This window comes from Lissotriton vulgaris, chromosome 8 (genome assembly GCF_964263255.1).
Source record: "Lissotriton vulgaris chromosome 8, aLisVul1.2, whole genome shotgun sequence".
NCBI classification, from domain to species: Eukaryota; Metazoa; Chordata; class Amphibia; order Caudata; family Salamandridae; genus Lissotriton; species Lissotriton vulgaris.
Window position 1 is genome coordinate 1,123,690,863 of NC_141696.1, and position 22,356 is coordinate 1,123,713,218.

The 22,356-nt window shown below is 47.4% G+C and overlaps 1 protein-coding gene across 1 annotated transcript in view; it reads left to right on the plus strand.

Annotated features, from left to right (window-relative positions):
* The window catches only part of KPNA3 (karyopherin subunit alpha 3), an 855,988-nt gene that overhangs the window by 550,174 nt on the left and 283,458 nt on the right, over positions 1–22,356 (plus strand). Inside the window, exon 13 of the mRNA XM_086934956.1 lies at positions 13,671–13,775. Coding sequence (XP_086791082.1) covers positions 13,671–13,775 — 105 coding nt within the window. The remainder of the gene's footprint in view (positions 1–13,670; positions 13,776–22,356) is intronic.

A 22,356-nucleotide genomic window follows, 5' to 3' on the forward strand; every position in this document is an offset into this window, starting at 1 on the left:
GCTTATCTGCGAAATCGCAAACATCAGTAACTTTTTTTAATACCAGTCCTCAAAGCATTTACATAAGAGTTGAACAGGGTGATCCCCGCCACGTACACCTCTAATCCCGTCATAAAACTTAAATTTGGTGCTTGCACAACTGATGTCCACACCCTTTAGACCTACTTGCAGTGACTGACGACGTACATTTCTGAGATTAATGGGCTAGCCCTTGTGACCTTCTGCTTCCCTGCAACTTTTTGAAATATACAGATGGTGGCGACAATAAACTGCAGAGGTGTCTGCTGGCCGGCAGCAAAGAGCTCCCCATGCGATTGATAAGTTATCTTTAAGCACTTTAACAGACTCGGGGATCAATTAACGTTAATGCCCATGGATCACTTCTACTTTATCAAAAAACAGAATGTAATTTTAACAGTGATCGTACTTTGGGCCTGTCCTGAAAATGTCAGGTAAAGTGCTAAGAGACTTATTTAGCTGCCTTTGAATAAAAGCGAGAATAGCTACACAATCTCCAATTTTATTTTACTGCAGTTGTAATAGAAGCTTTTCTCCTTACTGGTCGGTTACTACAATGTGGTGAAAGCTTTTCCTGGGCTAATTTCAATACCCCTAATACCATGAGCTGTAATTGCTGCTTTGGGCTGCTTTATTCTTTTTAATTGTCTTCCTGCCGGAGTAGTGATATGTTTTACAAGTTGAGGGTGGATAGCACAGAGTCCATGGACAGTGAGCATTAGATGGCAAAGTAACTCTGTATCAAATCATTCTAGATGAGGCCTTTATATACCGCTCTGTTTACTTATTTAATTTCCATTCCACCTACAGCACATTTTAGCTTGTGGAGTTAACGCTCATTGGCTTCCAGAGTAAACATTGTGCTGACTCAAGGCTTCCACAGCATATATGGAGTCCAACAGAACCACAGCAAATGGCACAGCAGCTCATTCACCTTCTACAAGAGACTCAGAAGCCGCTGTGAAACCCAACAGCCGGTGAAGCAGCTCAGTCTCCAGGTACAATAAATTCCTGGGGAACAAGTAACTTTGATTAGTTATTTTGCTCCACCTGTCTTTGGCCCGGCAGGACTCTGCTCTGGGCACTCTTAAGGGCTACCTTTCGGCCATTTCAGCCGTCCTCAGGCTTCCTGATCTGCCTTCTCTTTTCAAGTCCCCTGTTGTAAATAGATTTCTTAAGGGCATTACTCATTTGTTTCCTCCTGTTCCCTTTCTAATGCCTCAGTGGGACTTGAACTTAGTGTTGAACTATCTTATTTGCATTCCCTTCGAGCCGCTACATAACTGTCCTCGCAGACCCTTAACTCTCAAAACTGCTTTTCTGGTGGTCATCACTTCTGCGTGCACGGTGAGTGAGCTACAAACTCTGTCTTCCAAGCCTCCCTTTCTGGCTGTTCATCCGGATAAGGACGCCCTCAGAACTCGACCTTCCTTTCTTCCAAAGGTGGTCACTTCTTTTCATATTGGCCAAACTGTCACTTTGCCCACCTTCTTTCCGCATCCTTCAAAAGAGGAAGAGAGGCTCCACTGTCTGGATCCAAAACCTGCTCTCTCCTTCAATTTGGATCGCGCCAAACAATTCCGGGTGTACGACCAGCTCTTTGTTGGTTACATGGGCGCTAAGAAGGTCGGGCAGTGCACAAACGGACCATATCCAGGTGGGTCGTTCTGTGCATCAAGGGCAGGCCTGTTACTCTTTGGCTAAGAAGGAATCTCCAGTGGGGCTGCGTGCCCATTCTACCAGAGCAACGGCTGCTACTACTGCTTTGGGACAGGGAGTCCCCCTAAATGACATCTGTATTGCAGCTACGTGGGCATTGCTGCACACGTTTACGAGACACTACTGCCTGGACAGGTAAGTCCAGAGAGACTGCTGCTTTGGCCGTTCTGTTCTCCAGGACTTTCTGGTGTGATCTTGGTTTGCAGACCCACTTCCGGGGTTGGTATTGCAGGGGTATCTATTCTAAGGTAAGGAATCTACAACAAACTATTTCTTTCAGACGAACAAGTTACTTAACTTTGGTAACTATATATCTGTTAGAAACATAGGTTAGTTATAGATCCCTTACCGCCCCACCCATCCGCCCCGTTCTTCGAACTGATTTCTAGGGTTAAGGACATCCTTTTTAGGGCCCTAGTTTTGTGCACCAGTGGTCAGTGTCTTGCAGGGCTCTGCGTTCCTGGCGTGGAAAGTCGTGTACAGATAGACACCGCCCTCGCGAGCTGTCTAAGTAACTTCCAAGACTTCATCCCGGCGACCACGACGCCGACGTCTGACGCAGTCTCGACCGACGCCACCTTCCGATGTGCAGGGGTACTGCTGATGAAAAACTTTCCGGATCCAGTCTGACACCTGCGGGATATTCTAAGGTAAGGAATCTATAACTGACCTATGTTTCATACAGATATATTGTTACCGAAGGTAAGTAACTTGTTCAGTATGTCCACACCTGTGATATAGTGCACCCTGCCTTAGGGCTGGTAAGGCCTGCTAGGGGACTGACTTACCTATATCTTGGGCAGTGCTAGATGGCATGGCTTACAGACAGTGTGCCATGTCTACTTTGTGTTTTTTTTGTGTTTTTTTTTTTTTGCACAAGACCATGCATACCATAATGGCAGTGTGCATGGTCTAGGTGATGGGTCGCTAGGGGACCCTGTCTAGTTCCAGTGCCCTAGGTACCCATGTACCTTTTACTAGGGACTTGCAGGGGGCCTGAAGGGCCAATTGTGGATCACTTTTAGTGAAAGAACACTGGTACTTGAAACCTCAACAGCAGGGACCCATTACTCTACAGTCAGTTGCATCAAAAGCTAGGCAAAAAGTCTGTGTTTGTGGGGGCGGGGGTACTGCAACAGAAACCCATTTTCTTACAATGGGTATTAATTTACCTGCCTTCTGTAATGGCCATTCCGGATTTCTAATAGCTGGTAGTTGTTTGGTTGATAATTACCTCTGTAATTGGTCTGATATTGAGCCTTCTGGAGTCTCCTTTGGCCTCCTTGTAGGGCTAAAAATGTCTGTGCTCATGTCTGATGAGTATCAAATGGATGAGTCTTCCCATTTGGTCAAATTGATGGGAATCCTCTTCGTTCTCCGAATCCAATCTATCAGAAAAGGTCAATAACTGTTTGGGCCCTGATTCCCATAGTGATGGTATTGTTCTTGATCATGTTCTGCTAAGTAGGGATCTGTCTTTAAGTGTGGTGTACCGGAGATCCTTTTTTCAGTTGATATGCCTTTCGCTTTATTAGATAGTCTGGAAATAACCCCAATTCTTTATTCACTTCCTTTAGTTTTTTCTTCGCTTGATCTAAAACATTGGCTCTTCTGAATTTTTTTGTTCCAATTCCTTTAATTAGCTCATTATTGTTTGGATCAGCTCCTTAGCTGTTTCCACAATTAGCATCAGGTCATGTGAACAACAACCATTTTTCAAGAAACTTACATATTTGAACCAACAAGCCAGGAATGTTGCATATCCTCAAACCTTGTTCGATAACCTCTGCCCGAAAATATTCCTACATGAATTCCTCATGGACTACAATGCTTTTGATTTTGAAGGAAAATGTTTATTCATATCTTCATTGCTAGATGAATCCATGTGGGCTTAAATGTCATATTGAGTATGATTACCTACCAATTTTGCAAAGTCCTCATCGGGAAATACAAAAGTCTTGAGTTTCTCCATTTGTACTGGCCACAACTAGTAAATCTAACCTATAAAAACAATGAGAGAAGACGGACAGTCCCGCACAGACAAGCTGTGGGTTAGTAAATTATAGAGGAATTTTAAAAATGTAACGAAATATACAAATATATAGCGGCCAAGCGAACATGTATATATGAAACAAGTGGTTTTTGGTTGATACAAATGGTAAAATAAATATGATTCAAAACCCTGTAAGATATATTTTTAGGGTTTAAAGATTGAGCGGTGACAGTTGATAGCTTTCCACTTTCTGCCCGAAGATTGTAATGTTATCCTGGCAGCTCGGGTCACTCCACCAAGGCGGTATACGCTATTCATTGCACCAAGTTTTTGTCATGATATACAGCCAAGCAAGTTTGACCCTTTATCTGCACTCTTTCCCAAGTTCTTTTGTTTATTCTTACCCTGACCTAGCAGTGCTCTGCATTGGGAACATTGAAGGATTATTTATCTGCCGTCTGTTTCCCTGCAGCTTCCAGATCAGCCTTCCCTTTTCGAGTCCCATTTTGTTAACGGGTTCCTTTAAGGTCTGCAACACCTATTTTCTCCAGCTCCCTTCATTATGCCTCAATGAAACCTTAACTTTGTTCTTACCCTTCTAATGTGTGCTCCCTTTGAGCCACTCTAAGGCGTCTTCCCCTCAAGACGGTCTATCTGGTGGCAGTTGCATCAACCTGGAGGGTCAGCGAACTGCAGGTGCCATCATCTCAGTCTCCATGCATCTTTCATCCCAAACAAACTGGTATTTTGGACCCGAGCATTCTTCTTGCCGAAAGTAGTTACCCCTTCCATGTAGGCCTATCCTTTTGCCTACCCTTTAACTGCCGCTTCATCTCTCTAAGAAAGAGGAGAGACTCCATCGATTGGACCCAAAAAGAGCGTTGTCGTTCTACCTTAATGGCAGAAAACCGTTCAGGATGAACGATCAGCAGGTTATGTCTGAGCTAAATAAAGGAAGGGCATGCAGAAAAAAACATCTCCCGGTGGGTTTTACTGCATTAAGATCTGCTATGCGTTGGCCAAGAAGAAACTCCCAGAGGGTTTGCCTGCTCATATCACTAGTGAAAAGGCTGCAACCACTGCATTAGCATGTGGAGTTCTGGTCCTGGATATCTGCCAGGCAGCAGCATGGGCCTCACTGCATATGTTCACCAAGCACTACTGCCTTAACAGTCAGGTACGTTGAGACAGGCATTTTACCAGTTCGGTCTTGCAGTAGTTCCTAGTCTAAATCGAATTCACAAACCCACCTCCTGAGAGGTATTGCTTGGTTATCTCGTCAAAGATAAGAAATCTGCAGCTAGAAGTCTGTCAGATGAACAAGTTGCTTTCCTGTGGTCGACCCACCCATCCTCCCCATTCTACGAATTGATCTATATATATATATATATATATATATATATATATATATATATATATATATATATATATATATATATATATTTGCTCTCTTTTTAGGCCCATAGTTCAACCAACCAGAGGTAGGTGTTTTTCGAAGCTCCATGCATGGAAAGTCGTGAAAAGAAACAAATGTCGGCACACTGGGGTGGAGCCTATATATGTACCCCACGCGTCACTTCCGGCACGGAGGATGACTCCACACAGAGCTGAACGATACCGCCTAATGCTCCCCAAACATTTCCAGATAGTCTGACGCCTAGGGAATATTCTAAGGTAAGGAATGTACGGCTAGATGGTCTCTACCAGGTAAGGTGTTATCGAAGGTAAGTAACTTGTTAATCAAGTTGCTTTCTTTAAAATAATGGTTCTATCTGCCACATTCACTCCTTCTTTTCACCCATCTTTTGTTAGTGTTTTTGCCTGATGGTTGCATTAAATTATTCTCATGGCTGTTATGTGCTAGATTACTGCTGTAAATAATATTATAGAACTGAAATCCTTTACTCCTGCTACATTCATCCACTTCTTTATCCACTGTCCTATGACGTTGGCTGCTGAAATAGCACAGAATCCATAAAAAAACGAATTTATGGTAGTGTATGGCAGCAGACACAATATTCAGTCTACTGCCTGGTCTAATGAGTAAGTATCAACCATTGTTCTTTGTAGTTACAGATTGAGACTTCAGTTTTGTTGTAACCTTATAGGCTCCCCTTTCAAGCCCATGCCTTTTTCTTACTTCTCATAGAAGAGCAAGCTCTTTTGGCAACTACTCCTTTTACTGTTTTTTCAAAGGCATGAGTTACCCTCGCATCTTCCCTTCCTAAGGTAATCCATTTTAACTGTCTGAACGGATTTCTGTGCCTTGGTTTTATCCTTCTGCTTAGTCTTGTAAAGGAGAGGTTTCACAGGTTGAGTCCTGGGAGGGGTCTGAGCAATTATACCCATAGATATTCGTATTTTAAACTGGAGGATATTTTTTGTTGGTTCTGAAGGACAACTATGGGCAAGAAAGGTATGAAGCACACTGTTCACATGGAATATCTCTGTTTGTAAAAGACTTGTGTTAGTAGGTAAAGCTGTAGGACATCATTCCAATACAGTGACATCTCACCCTCCTCCTTGAGAGTTCCTGTATTACAGGTTCTTAAAGGAATCTGCAGGAGCAATATTCATTTGAAGAAAGTGACTAACTTGTGGTGATGATCTTTCTGCTGGAAGTGACCCCTCCTGCATATTCCCTAAACCCACATGCATACCTTTCTTCTCTTGAGGATCTTGTGTAATTTTTTGTGAATATCTGTTATATGCTCTGTCTTACTTCATCTTAGCGTTCCTATTTGCATCTGTGACACAATTTCCAATATACTCTCAACTTCACTGTTTAGTGTAGCCACTGGTCACCGGTGACCTGGGACTGCTTTAAAGTTTTTTAAATCCAGTCTGTCAACTTTAGAATCAAATTTTTATTATCAGGCCAGTTAGCATCATACACAGCCCAGCTGCCTACATCGACTCGCCGGCAGGGCGTTAGCAAGTAGTGATTAAACACAGCATTCGGACCTACAACCCGGAGGGCGGTCCTGCGTAGTAAAAGCCAAAGGCACTCCCCACCGGCATAGCGGGGTCCGCAATTTCCATAGAAGAGAAAACCACCAAGAACAAAATAGGAAAAAGGTAGAAACACCCCCCACCCCCTCTCCACCCATCCCACCCTAGTCGAACCCCCTCATTCCCCCCCACCCTCCCTCCCCCCTCCGCATCAACCATCAGCCCAGGGAGGTGCATCACACCCATCGCTCTGATCCAGACAGATCCAACTCTAAAAGCTAGGACCCTGGCACAGCACCCATCGAATCCAGGGGAATAAGTTGTAAGACTTGTAGGTTCTTTGGGCATGTAACTTCTCTAAACTCCTTGGACAGAAGTCGCAAAAACGGGGCCCATAAGGTAGCATATTCGGATCCTCTGCCATCCATATTTAAAGAAAGACGTTCCATCGCCAGGGCATGCCACAAGCGCATCAACCAGTCACGCACATCTGGAAAATCCGGGGAGCCCCAGCGCGCCAGCAGGACCTGTTGCGCAGTCAGCAGTCCCAGTGCAATTTGTCGTCCTAGCGGCGTGCGCAGAGGGAAACAAGTAGGGGATGGGAGGCCTAGCAGTGTATGCTCGGGGAGCCTGGCAATGTGACCTGAAACGCAGCATCTAGTTCATCGAGCACCGTTTTCCAATATCGTTTCAGCTTGGGGCAGTGCCATAACAAATGCAAGAGATTGCCCGACATACCACACCCTCTCCAGCAAAGACTAGATTTAGCCCTGTCCCAGGATGCAACGCGCGCTGGTGTATAGTACCAATATGTTGCTAGCTTGTAGGCCAACTCCATACCCACTGTGTTAGCTGTCGTGTGATGTGCGCAATAGAATACTTGCTCCCACTCTTTCTGCGAGAGTGGCCGCCCCAGCTCCACCGCCCAACGCACCTGCGCTTTTGTACGCTGCCTCCGTGGGTCACGCAAAATCATGGCATATAGCTCAGAGATAAGGCTCCGATCATTCTTTTTGTGCAGGAGCCATTGCTCGAAAATCGTGAGGGAGCGCGACATCAATGCCACGTTGGCCGGCTGTGTCACCCAGTGTGCGACCTGTGCATAGGCAAAACAATCTGACACATCCAGTAGGGAATGTTCTGATCACAGCTCTGAGAAGGGGACAAGCCCCTCGAGATCAAAAAGCATGCCCACTCTCTTACAATCCTTCTCTCGCCAGCGGTGGAAGACTGGCGATGCAAGGCCAGGGGGGAAGGCGGGATTGTCCACGATCATTGTCATGGGTGAGGGGAAGGTCGTCCAGCCCTTACGAAGCGCCTATTGTTCCCAGGCCTTAAGTGTTGGTGACGTCACTGGCGAGGAATATAGCCCCCACGCCCTATCTTTGCGAGGCAACCAGAGTTCCCGCCAAATGTTGCAACCCGCCACAGTCTGGTCCATGAACAACCAATGTTTACTCGATTCTGGCCTATTCCATTCAACCACGCAGCGTAGGCAGGATAGGCCATGAGATGAGGAAAGCCCAATCTGCCAGCTGCTTTCGGGAGTGTGGTCGTCGCAAACGCCGCTCGGGGGCGCTTGTTGTCCCAGAAAAACCTGTTCAGCAAGCCCTGGAGTTTCTTCAGAGCTCCCTTCGATGGTGTGAGAGGGAGCATCTGAAAGACGTATAGTATTCTGGGAAGAAGAGTCATTTTAATAGCAGCTAACCTGACAAACCACGGCAGGTTAAGGCGCGACCATGCAGAGATAGATTTGGTAATCTGCTCTATCAGGTTAGTGTAGTTCAAGGAAAGCGTCCGGGGCACAGTTAGCGCGAGGCGGATGCCCAGATACATGATGTCCGATTGCGTCCAGCGGAAGTCAAAATCCTGCTGCAATTCAGCCTCCTCCTCCGGCGGGACCGAAATGTTGAGGTTCAGATTTAGTAAAGTTAACCTTAAAGCCAACGCGTCATGGAAAGCCCGAATCTCCGCGGAGAGGCAGCGCAAAGAAGCAGCGGGGTTCTGTAGAGCCAGAATAACCTCATCGGCATACAGACTTATTTTATGTTCGTCAGCTCCAAATCGAATGCCAACAATGTCGGGGTGGGATCTGACACGTTGGGCAAAGGGCTCCATATAAAACGGGAGCGGCGAGAGAGGGCACCCTTGCCGCGTCCCTCTGGTGATAGAGAATGGAGCCGATCTACAGCCATTGACCCGCACGACCGCTGTCGGGCGCATATAGGGCCTGAATCCAGCGCAAGAAATTACCTTTGAGGCCGAACGCCTGTAGCACTCGGAAAAGGAATCCCCACTCGACCCTTTCAAAGGCCTTCTCCGCATCGATGGATAGGAGAAGGCCTGGGTCTTTGCGCGATGGACTCCATCCAGCAGGTGCAGCAACCTCTTAGAGTTGTCACTGCATTGGCGGGTAGGAATAAAGCCCTATTGGTCCGGTTCAACCACGCCATCCAAAAGGGGGCTAAGCCGCGCCGCAAGAAGCCCGCGAAGAGCTTGGCATCGATGTTAGGAGGGAGATTGGCCGATAGGAGCCACAATCAGCGGGGTCTTTGCCAGGTTTAAGTATGACCGTTATGGCGGCATCGGACATGGAGGGCGTGACTGAGCCCCTGTCCAGGAACAAATTAAAAAGGCGGGTCAGAAACTGAGCCAGTTCCCGACGAAAGGTTTTATAAAAAAGTGCTGAGAAACCATCGGGCCCAGAGAATTTAGCTAACTGAAGCCGGGCAATGGCAGAAATAACCTCCTCCACACGGATCTCCGTGTTCAGGTCCTCGACAGCATTCTCCAGGGGGTAATGCCAGCCGCCTCAATGTACCGGTCACAATCTACGGGCGGTGTACCCTCCTTCGTGTACAAGGTCTGGTAAAAATGGTGAAAGGCCACTATGATCTCGGAGTCGGTGGTGTGCGACACAGATTGGTGGTCACGGATTTCGGGGATGGCCTGAGATTGGGCCTGGGCCCGCAAGCGATGTGCCAGCATTTTGCCCCCCTTGTCCCCGCTCAAGTAGAACTTAGGGCAGAATATGCGCTGCTGTGCTTGCGTCCTATCGAGATCCAGATGTTTCAGCATGCGCCTCTTGGTTTCAAGCTCCCTCCAAACCCTGCGAGCACCAGTACGTTTGTGGATAGACTCCAAGCCTCGCACCTCCCCCTCCTCCCTCTTATCACTTCGAAGCTTGGAGTATGTGGCTGCTAAAGCAATAAGGTCCCCCCTAACCACCAGCTTCAGCGCCTCCCAGATAGATGCTATCGCCGTTTCTCCGATGGGGTTCTCGGCAAAGTAATGTGTGATAGTGTCCCTAATCTTCTCCACTACAGAGTAAGCGCGGAGCATGGAGTCGCGTAGCCGCCAGCCAGCAGAGGGAGGGCGCGTGCTGCATAGGGTAAAAGCGACCGTGAGGGGCGCTTGATCTGAGAGGGAACGGGGGGCAATATCCGCGTCATGGAGGTGGGGCAACAGGGCAGAAGAAGCCAGAAAGTGGTCCAAGCGCGCGTATGTCTGGTGTGCGGCCAAATAATGTGTAGTCGCGCTCCTGGGGGTGTTGTAGCCGCCACACATCATGCAAACCGCCATCTGACAACCACTGCTTCCCTTCTGCCGACCAGGTCCCAGAGTTGTGCAGTCTATTCGCCGATCTATCGAGGGTCTCATCCATTACAAGGTTAAAGTCCCCTCCCACCAAGAGGAAAGCATCAGGGGAAGCAAGGACCTGGGCCAGAGCTGCGCGCAGAAAAGGCTCCTGTTGTGTGTTCGGTGCGTACATGTACCCAATGGTAAAGGTCACATCCCCCCACTGCACCCGCACCGCCAAAAATCTCCCCTGTATGTCTACCAGGTGGGCCAAGATCTTACATCGCATCAGGGTGCTGAAGAGGAGGGCAACTCCGTTCTTCTTAGCTGGGCCCGATGACCATAGCTGAAGGGGGAATCTCTTATCTCGCATTCGACGCTCATCCTTATGCAGAAGATGCGTCTCCTGCAAGAGGCATACATCACCCACGGATTGTTCAAGGAGGGATAGGATCGCAGAGCGTTTCACTGGATTGTTTAGCCCCCGGACATTGAGGCTCACCACTTTAAGCTCCCTAGCCATCCCAGTCTACAAGATCAGCAGCGAATGTGCCCCAGAGCGAATCCAGGGCTAAGCGTACCCTTCCCACACGACCAGCGCACATACCCACCGTCATAGAGGGAAGGAGCGGAAATGCACATATACACAAGAGCAGCATAGGTCTGATGCGGAGTCCAGCCCCCCGCCCCCCCCTCTACCCACCCCCCCTCCCCCAACACACATACTGATCCCCCCTACAACAGAACCAAACAGAAGTAGAAAAAGGACAGAGTGAGGTACGAAAGTTCGTAACATAGGCCCCAAAGGCAAGGGGAATGGGTACCAGTCCACAGTCTTCTAGTTCCCGATACGGGACTCACTCATCCAGCAGGACATACTAGAGTACCTTCAGGGGGTGCCCCCCTAAGACGCCAGCAGTGTACCCTCCCGGGCCTCACAGCACCTCCGAGACATCATCTGGAGCCGCCTCCATAACCAGGGCCACGGAGGCCACAGCTGCGCCCCTCTCCTGGAGGCACACTGAGGGATCAGGCCCTTTCTTGGGTGTAGAGCGACCCACTGTCTGCCAGTCCGTCGAGCGTCATCGCCTGGGGGTATCGCCCCGGCCCTCCGTCTCCGTGCGTTCTATACCAAGGAGGTCCATGGCAGCTGTGAGCGAGCGCATCTGAACCAGTTTGTTTTGCCAGCGGAAAATGATTCGGAACGGATGACCCCACATGTATGCGATGTTGCGATCCCGCAGATAGGACGTGACTGGTTTGAAGTCCCTGCGCTTCTGCAGTGTTGATGCCGTCAAATCCTGGTAGAGCACTGGATTATGCCCACGGAACTGCAGAGGGATGACGTCTCGTGCCATCTTGAGGATATGTTCCTTCTATTGAAAATCATGCACGCAGACGAGAATGTCCGGTGGCGGTGCCTTCGCACCCTTGGGTAGACCCACCCGATGCACTCTGTCCATACGAATGTCCGAGACCACCTCGTCTTGCAGGATCTGCTTAAAGAGGGCCTCGACGTACTCCCGTAGATCCGCTCCCTCACCCTTCCACGGCACCGCTCTGATCCGAATATTGTTGCGGCGGGACCGGTTCTCCAAATCCTCTGCATGTGCCTGAAGGTCGATGTTCTGCTCGGTGAGCCGGATAACGTCCTGCTGAAGCTGGTGGATATCGCCCCCTGTCCCAAGGTCGTGCTCTTTCAGCGTGGCCACCCGCTCTCCTATGTCATCCACGTCCCTTCAGACCTCCCTCAGATCCGCGGCCAGCTGAGTGCGCAGTCCTGCAATGTCCTCCTTGATGGCTGCCAAGAGTTCCAACATGAAGGCTTTGGTCACAGGTTCCTCCGCCTGGCTCCGACCCGGAGACTTGTCAGCCACTGGGGACACGGTCTGCGCCGCGTTTTTCGGCATTCCGTCCTTGCCCGGCTTGTCTTTCCTCACCCTAGCGGCCACCATGACCGAGCCAAGCAGGCCCCTCCTCCGCAGGACGCTCCCGTGGTAAGTAAAGGCTGCTGCACCGCCCTCGCAACCGGGCCCAGGCACGCATGTGGCCCACCAGGCCTCAGACCAGCTACGTGTGCCTTACTTCACTTCGAGGCATCCAAACTCGGCCCCGCAGCGCAGGGGGGCCGGTAGTGCCAGTCCTCCGCAGAAAAGGGGCACTTTGCGGAGCCGGCTGCCACCCGGTCAGACAGTAGGCAGGGCCGGGGCGCAGGGCGAAACAGCGCGGTGTGGAGGTACAGCGCGCCCCAGCCGGGACTCACCAACACTCGAGGAGAAAGCCTCCGTAGGCCCCAAAGGTCCGGTCTCTTGATGGGTAACTCAGCTCCTCCATGCACAGGTCCGCAGAGCCGGGGGAAACCTTTCGCGCACCAAAATGGCCAGATTTAGCTCCAACCCCCGCTGGCAGGAAGAACGCGGCGTCTAAGTTCGGGAGGGCCGCTCTAAACCGCGGCAGGTCTCTTATGGGGCGAGCTGCACCCGCTTCCACCAAACGCCGTCTCCAGTAACCACTGCTGCAACGATCGGGCCCTGGACCTTCCCTCTCTCCGCTCCTCTGCTCAGCAATGTCGGGCCGCATAGGCCCAGAAGCCGCGGTCTCGCGTAGTCTGCCGAGCCGCAGGCTGCTCTCCTCCCCCGCCGGGTACTCAGGCCTTCGGCTCCACCAGAACACCGCCTCAAAAGCACCTCTCGGTCCGCTCCCGGCACCACTCACCTCACGGGTTGCCGGCGGGGTCCCAGGGAAAACCCCGGCCAGGTTTCACGATCTGGAGGGCTCCGCAGCCGTCCCCTGCGCAGGCCGGAGGTCGCCTCGCTTGTGGGCCGGGCACAGGTCACAGGCCGCGTCCAGAGCAGCTCCCGGGTCGCCGCCCTGTCAATAGTTGGGCACCAAGAACAGAGCACACTGCCTCGGGGAGAGGTAGAGGCGTACAAACGTCGGGAGCCGGGCTCCGAAAGGGTGCTTTTACAACACTAAGAACGGCCAGGCGCTGGAGGGACACAGAAGCACGTCCTACTCCGCCGCCATCTTGGCCACGCCCCCCCCCAGTCTGTCAACTTTAGAGGGTTTGTAGAAGGAATCCTATTGAGCCATAATTTCCTTCAGAAAGAATATTTCCGAAGGTAACCTGTTTTTCACAACTGTATATAGGAAATTCAGTTTAAAAAGCTGTTATTAGTAGGTGGAATATTAAACGTATGCAGATAATAAGCAGAACCCTTTAGTAATTGTGGCAGTGTTAGGCCATTGATGACTTCCAAGCTACTTATTCTGGAGCTTCTAAAACATCTTTATCTTGTACTCCACAAAGTGTTAATATTTCTTTTTGATCAAAGCAATAATACCCTGTTCATGAAATTGTAACTCACTTTTAAAAAGAATTTTGAAGTTTCATTCTTTTCTATTGTAGGAAGCGGTGTGGTTTCTTTCAAACATCACAGCAGGAAATCAGCAACAAGTCCAGGCTGTGATAGATGCTGGTTTAATTCCGATGATCATTCACCAGCTGGCTAAGGTGAGGTTATCAAAACATGTAATCTTCTTTATATTTTCTGTAGTTTCTTGAAAAAGTGGCAGTACTCTAGTTTTAACCATCACAGGACAAACTATTGAGTTGCTCACTCATTCAGTCTGTTTTAAAAAAAAAAAAGTCAAAACCTTAGAAAAAAATTACAACACAGAAGAAACTAGAAAAAGCTTTCAAGCTGTTAAAACACTGACTTTTTCCCAAATTTACAAGAGTGAATTAAGGCAATAATGTCATAAAGAGAAAGAACAGGGTGGGTGATAGCAAACAGAAAAGTGAGACAGTGAAAGGAGGTTCACGACCAGTGGGAGAGAAGTTGGAGAAGAGGACAAGCGGTGAGTGAAACGCTGATTGGCGGGGATAAAGGAAAAGCAGCAGCTAGTGAAACTGGTATCCAGCCATAATATCACTACAAAATATCAACATGCAAATATATTGTGGCCATACTATAGATCAGCATCTCAGAAGTAGTTATGGTCTCGATAAACCTGTAGGTTGATATTTTGACCACAGTATTGTGGCACAATACTACAGAAGTTGACACCCCAATTGTCGAATGGGAAGTACAAGACTGATGTTAAGGTTTGTGGGATCAGGGAAATGGTTTGGATCTCTCCGGAAAGGGTCAGGAGAAATGCTTATCAAGTACAGTTCCTTTGCATTCATACTAGAAATGCATACTTTTCTGTCAAACTGAAATCTATGTATATCATTTATTTGCATTTTAAGAAAATCTAGGGGAAATTTAAAAAAGAAAAAAAAGCTGATTGACAGTACATCTTTTTGGGTTGGCAGTAGATCACTGCAGTGTGTAAGAAGTATGCACATACATCAAAATAGGCATAAACTCACCAGATTTAAATTTCAGTAATAGTTTAATGTATCTTTACAACAAAACTCTAGTCAAATAAATTAGTATCAATTAAATCTTGGTCCTGTCACAAAAGAAACCAACACTATTCTAAATTTAGACATAAGCCCAAGTGTTAAAGATGGATATTTATACCTATAATTTGTGAAATAAAGCAAACAAATGTATTAAACAAGATTTTGCAGGAAGCAATTAAATATGGCTATGCCACAGTTCCCTGTAACATGTGGTTTTCGTAATCCTGACCACCCCAAATCTTTCAGCTTAGCTTTGCCATTGTCGATGCTGTGAGCATGAAGTGGCATGGAAGACCAAATTATGCAGTATTACCATCCAGGTTAGATAGCAAATGAGGCTAATTATGCATCAGATTTTTTAAAGTATTTATTCAATAATTTGAGCAAGAAAAAGCATGGTTGCGGCATGTGTGGCTGTGTGTATGCACAACACATGTTGTGCATACTCTTGCCATCTAGTAGTAGGCTCAGATGTGTGCAGGTTGTTTTTTGTCGAAGTCTTAAAAATCACGAGCCAATGTGACTCCTCTTGTCGATGGTAATGTGCAAGGTCATTGACTGCATTGTGAGATTTGATTCAGACGTGTGATTAAGTGGTCCAGGTCGACACCGTTACGGTGCTCTCTTCAGTTCACTTTATTCAGTTCTAAAAAAGACTCTTCATGACCATTGGGCTCATGGACTTGATGTCGCACAGGAGTGGCAATGACATCTCAAACCTCTTTGGTCCTCTGGACATTGAGGGGGGAACATCATTCTCATCCCTTGGCTGCAGATGAGGAATCCTTCTCTGCTGAGGAAAGGGCTAGCTCTGATCTGGAAATATTGGATCTTCTGAGAGCCCTGCAGTCTCTGTGAGTACGGTACCCCTTCTCCCTAGACACAGCTCTCAAGGCGAGCAGCCTACCACCTAAGGGGACACAGCCATTGTGGTGCGCCAGAGTCAGGCCTGCGGCCCGCCTCTGCATTTGGGCTGGTCGGCACCGACAAACTACTTCAGATGCTATGCACTGCTCTGGCTCGGCTCCGAACAAGCGCTCTAAGCCCCTTAGGTGCCAGCTACTCTTGACACTGAGCTGCACTTTAATGCAGACTACATATGCCTCAGCTATGAAACCGAAAGCGCTCTGAGCTGAGACCTTCGGCATCAAACAGCATATCTGCAGTCTGTACCGGCTCTGTGGAACTGATCCTCACAAGCTGCAAGAAGAGATTGATGAAAGGCAGAATTACCTGGTCATTAATCCCCATACGCGTCGGATCTTTGCCCAGCCTCTGGGGTCAACTGAGTCAGATAGAGGTGAGGGAAAAAGTGTTCATTTGCTAATAACATTGGCATTACATGATGAATCTGCACAAAATCTGGCAAAAAAAGTTTTAGGTTTTGATTGGTATGTCAAGTTTTGTATTAATCCATTTGGGGGAATACATTTTCAGTTACTTATAGCTTTAGCATTATTTGATCAGTCTGAGCAAATGTTAGCAAGTTACACACAGTGCAGGTATTTCAGGTTTTGTGCAGATCTAATTGGCAGATAAAGAGGGGTCAAACCATTTTTGATTTACTAACAACTTTGCATTGAATGATGGATTTGCATGAAATTTTACAGAGACTTGGAATGTTTAGCCTATTACTTTTAGGACTGAAAGTAGTGTGGATATGCTAATAATTCTGGCCCAGTGTTGTAAATCCACCGAAAATGTGACAGACCTTTAGCAGATTTAGCTTACTGTTGGTAATGTCAAGATTTGAGCAGCTCCATCATTGGAGCTAAGATAAATTGCAAGGCATTTGGAGTTTCATTCACTAATTCCTTTGCCATTGTTCAATTACTCTGCATGAAATTTGGCAGCTAGCACAGGATACCTGCTGCAAGGCAACCCCCCTGTTCGAGGCATATGGGCTGCAGATGGTACATTATGAATAGATCGCCATCTGGTGTTGGGCTCGGATGATTGCACTTTGTTTTTCTCTTGGAGAGTCTTTTGTCTCTTGGTGACTCCTCCCTTGGTTGGTGTGCGCATGGGCATCGGCTCCATCCTTAGATTGTTTTTTTCCGCCATCGGGTTCGGATGAAGATCGAGACGCTCCAGATCAACTTCAGAAGAAAGTGATTTTTCGGCGCGTATTCCCTTTCCAATTCGACGGTATTGTTATCGAACGCGTTCTTTTACATTCCGACGCGTTACAAATTCAAAATAGAAGAGAAAAACTTGGATCTACGTCGAAGAACAGGAGAACTTTCTCGACGCAGTCAAGCCCGGAGTCCATGGAAAGGACTCCATTCAAAAAATGTCCATCGTGTGGTGCTAAGTTCCCACACAAGGACCTACACGAGGTGTGCAACCTCTGTCTATCGCCTGAACACGAATCCAGGGACTGCGAAGCCTGCGCAGCATTCTCCTCCAAGCTAACGATTAGAAATCGTCGAGCTCGAAGACACGAGGTTTCCAGAATGCAGGCGGAAGCAATCCCGGAGCTGTTCGGAGACTAACAAATCGAGGAAGAAGAGGACCAGTCGGGGTCGGAAGGGGACCAGTCGGAGGTTGAAGAACTCTTCGAGCAACAAACCGTGAGTGACGACGTCCCCTTACCGAAAAACCGACCCCGTGCGGTAACGACTCGGGCCCGGTCAAACCGCTGAAAAAAGTTTCCGACGCCCCGCCCTCGGGCCCGGCAACGAAACCGAAACTGAAACCGAAGCACTCGGAATCCCACCATGTCGGATCCGAGAAAAGGGCGACATCGACTTCGGCACCGAGGCTACATACAAGGGAGAGCTCGGTATCGAAACATTCCATGTCGAAAAATAAATATGATTTATCGCCCAAAAGACACTCGATACCCAAAAAGTCGGAATCGAACAGACATTCGGTGTCGAAAACAGCAAGATCTGACGATCGAAAACAAAAACAGCTCTCGGAACCAGGACCCTCGGTACCGATTCAAGAGCAACAAACAGATCCCAAACAAAAGATCTTGTTTATTGACCCACAAACTGGGAAAGTGGTCACGAAGAAGAGAAAGAGTGAACAATCAGAAGATAAACCTCTTCCTTCAAAAAAGAGAACAATGGGGACGAACATAACTCCTCCTGCTTCTCCTCGTCCTAGAGCCACACCCTCTTCTCCTATTCCTCACAATAGGCCACATATTCCTACACCTTCCACACCAAGACCAGCTACACCTCAGTCAGATGTAGACAGTGATCTAGGGGAGGGAGAACCTCAAGGGGATGACGAAACTATCCCAGATGAGGAGGATCCATGGGAAAATTATGATGTAGGGTCAGATGAGGACAACGACCCAAAGCTATATCCCTCAAAGCCTTCACCACCTGATGATAACACAGGTTTTGTGCAGCTCATTAATAGGGCAGCAAAATATCATAAGGTAGATATACATACAGAACCTCAAATAGAGGATTTCTTGTTAGAGACTCTACCTAATGCACAGAGAACATCAGGTACTCTTCCTATGCTGAAGGGTCTTCTTACTCACATAGATGAAATATTCGAAAACCCAGTGAGAGCCAGGGTGTTAAACCCAAGAATTGATAAAAAATACAAAGCGGCTCCAAAGGACCCAATATTTATTAGAGGGCATGTACCGCTAGACTCGCTGGTGGTCTCAAACGCTCGTAAAAGAGCAAACTCATTATCTACAAGAGAGGCTCCTCCACCAGATAAAGAGTCGAAGTTAATAGATGCATCAGGTAAAAGAGTAGCATCACAGGCAGCGAATAGCTGGCGTATAGCCAATACACAAGCACTACTCGCACGTTACGACAGGGCACATTACGATGAGTTAGGAAAACTTCTTACACATCTCCCAAAAGAACATCAGAAGAAGGCAGACCAATTAATACAGGAAGGTAAAATAATAACAAATACTTCCATTAAATGTGCATTAGACGCAGCAGACACTGCAGCAAGATCGATTAACACTAGTCTCATGCTAAGAAGGCACGCATGGCTTAGAATCTCAGGATTCAAACAAGAGGTACAAACAACCCTACTGAACAAACCATTTGATCAGAAGACATTGTTTGGTTCAAGCACAGACGAGACATTAGAAAAAATGAAGAAAGATACGGAAACGGCTAAGTCAATGGGAGCATTGCAACAGCCAACACACAGAGGTTCCTTTCGTAGATCCACCTATAGAGGGGGCTCAAAGAACACAGGAACGAATCAGCAATCCACATCTTTCACACCAACATCACCCAGAGGTAATTCAAGAGGCAGTTACAGAGGTAACAACAATAAGGGAAGAGGCCGCGGAAATAATAATAACCGCAACGCCTCAACACCAAAACAGTGACTTCATAGAACTCCCCCAGACCACATAACACCGGTCGGGGGACGTCTATCACAGTTCCTACCTGTCTGGGAAAACATCACGTCAGACAAGTGGGTGAGACAAATTATCCAACATGGTTATTGCCTAGAACTCACAGCTACCCCACCAAACATCCCCCCCAAACAGCGTCCAATGAGTCAGGATCATCTGACATTGTTAAGAGAAGAAGTGCTAGCACTTCTACAAAAGCATGCAATAGAGAAGGTCCCAAAAGATCAACAGGGCACAGGAGTATACTCTCTATACTTCCTGATCCCCAAAAAGGACGGGTCCCTACGACCAATATTAGACCTCAGACCTCTCAATGCTTACATAAATTCGGAGCACTTCCACATGGTCATGCTCCAACAAGTACTCCCTTTACTGAAGAAAGGGGACTTTCTTTCTACACTGGATCTAAAAGACGCTTACTTTCATATCCCAATTCACAAAGCCCACAGAAAATACCTAAGGTTTGTGTTAGAAGGACAACACTATCAGTTCAAAGTCCTTCCATTCGGTGTCACAACAGCACCGAGAGTTTTCACAAAATGCCTAGCTGTGGTGGCAGCACACCTAAGAAGACAACAAATGCATGTCTTCCCATACTTGGACGATTGGCTAATAAAGGCCAAGTCAAAGGAAGAATGTCTTCACAACACACAGAAGACAATTCAATTGCTGCACCACCTAGGGTTCACGGTGAACTACAAAAAATCACACCTGCAACCAAACCAGATTCAGCAATACCTGGGGGCTACAGTAGACACAGAAAAGGCAATAGCATACCCCAACCCAATCAGAGTACAGACAATGGTCGGGTTAATACAAAGATTTCAACCACAACACTCACTACCAGCACGAGTGTTTATGCAACTATTAGGCATGATGTCCTCCTGCATACTGCTAATACCACATGCCAGACTACAAATGCGCCCACTACAAGAGTGTCTAGCGACACAGTGGAATCAGGCTCAAGGTCAGATTACAGATCTGGTGTTGGTAGACGACCGGACGTATCGCTCTCTGAAGTGGTGGAACACAGAAAACATTTCCAAGGGACGGTCGTTCCTAGAGCCAATTCCACAAGTGATAATAACAGCGGACGCATCGCTCTCCGGATGGGGAGCGCATATGGACAGATACACAGTACAGGGGAAGTGGAGTGTGCAGCAAAAGAAACTGCACATCAACTACCTAGAGCTATTAGCAATATTTCTAGCACTAAAAGCTTTCCAAATGCAGATAACAGGCAAAGCAGTCCTGATCAGAACAGACAACATGACTGCAATGTATTATATTCAAAAACAGGGGGGGACACACTCTCTCCAACTGTCCAGACTAGCACAGGACATATGGAGGTGGGCCATTCCTCAAAAGATCTACCTGTTAGCGGAACACCTACCAGGAGTTCAAAATCAAATAGCAGACATCCTAAGCAGACAGTCAGAACAAGTACACGAATGGGAGCTGCACGACCAAATACTACAGCCATTCTTCCAAAAATGGGGGCAACCAGAGATAGATCTGTTTGCCAATCATCAGAACGCAAAATGCAAGGAATCCGCATCCAGGTACCCACACCAAAGGTCCCAGGGCAATGCACTGTGGATAAATTGGTCCAACAGATTTGCTTACGCGTTCCCTCCTCTACCACTAATTCCATTACTGGTTCGGAAACTGCAGCAACATTCAATGACAATGATACTAGTGGCACCCACGTGGGCAAGACAGCCGTGGTTCACCACGCTGCTACAACTCTCACAAGTACCACATCAAAAGCTAAGGTTATTACCCATGCATCTTACACAGAACCATGGAGAAATAATGCACCCAGATCCCAAACAACTGAACCTAGCGATCTGGCTCCTGAGGTCATAGAGTTTGGGTATTTAGATTTACCACCAGAATGCATGGAAATCATTAAACAAGCAAGACGTCCTACCACCAGAGCATGCTATGCAGCAAAATGGAAGAGGTTTGCTATATACTGTAACAGTAAGCACATCAACCCTCTGGACGCATCCACTAAACAAATCATTTGCTATTTGTTACACTTACAGCAATGTAACCTAGCGTATACCTCTATCAGAGTTCATCTCGCAGCCATAGCGGCGTACTTACAAAACAGGCAACATCTGTCACTATTCAGAGTACCAGCAATTAAAGCTTTCATGGAAGGACTCAAAAGAGTCATTCCACCAAGAAGACCACCTTCCCCAGTCTGGAATCTCAACATAGTGCTTACCAGACTAATGGGGCCACCATTTGAACCTATGCATAGGTGTGAAATACAATTCCTCACATGGAAGGTAGCCTTCCTCATAGCTATCACGTCACTTAGAAGAGTAAGTGAACTGCAGGCTTTTACGATTCAAGAACCATTTATGCAGCTACACCAAAATAAAGTGGTTCTTAGAACAAACCCAAAATTCTTACCGAAGGTTATTTCAGCATTCCACATCAATCAGTCAGTGGAATTACCGGTTTTCTTTCCAAAACCACAAACAGTAGCTGAAAGAGCCCTACATACACTGGATGTTAGAAGGGCCATATTGTACTATATAGAAAGAACACAAACTTTCAGAAAGACAAAACAGCTATTTGTTGCGTTTTCTCCCACACATAAAGGCAATCCCATCTCCAAAGCGGGCATTGCCAGATGGATTGTAAAATGCATTCAAATATGCTACTTAAAGGCAAAGAGAACATTAACTGTTCCTCCTAGAGCTCACTCTACACGTAAACTAGGAGCATCTATGGCATTTCTGGGAAACATTCCACTAGATGACATATGCAAAGCGGCTACCTGGGTTACACCGCACACCTTCACAAAACACTATTGTGTAGATGTGCACACAACACAACAAGCTAGAGTGGGACAAGCAGTATTAAAAACATTGTTTCAGACAGTTGCAACAGACACTGGCGACCACCGCTAGGGAGAGAACTGCTATATAGTCTATTCATAATGTACCATCTGCAGCCCATATGCCTCGAACGGAATATGCTACTTACCAGTATGCATCTGTTCTTGGCATAGAGGGCTGCAGAGTGGTACATGCCCTCCCAGCCTCCCCGGAAACCTGTGTCTGTTCCAACATTATCTTATTTAGATACACTTACATGGGCACTCTTATCTGTATTCTACTATACTACTCCATCTAACCCTACTATGGCAAAACAATCTAAGGATGGAGCCGATGCCCATGCGCACTACCAACCAAGGGAGGAGTCACCAAGAGACAAAAGACTCTCCAAGAGAAAAACAAAGTGCAATCATCCGAGCCCAACACCAGATGGCGATCTATTCATAATGTACCACTCTGCAGCCCTCTA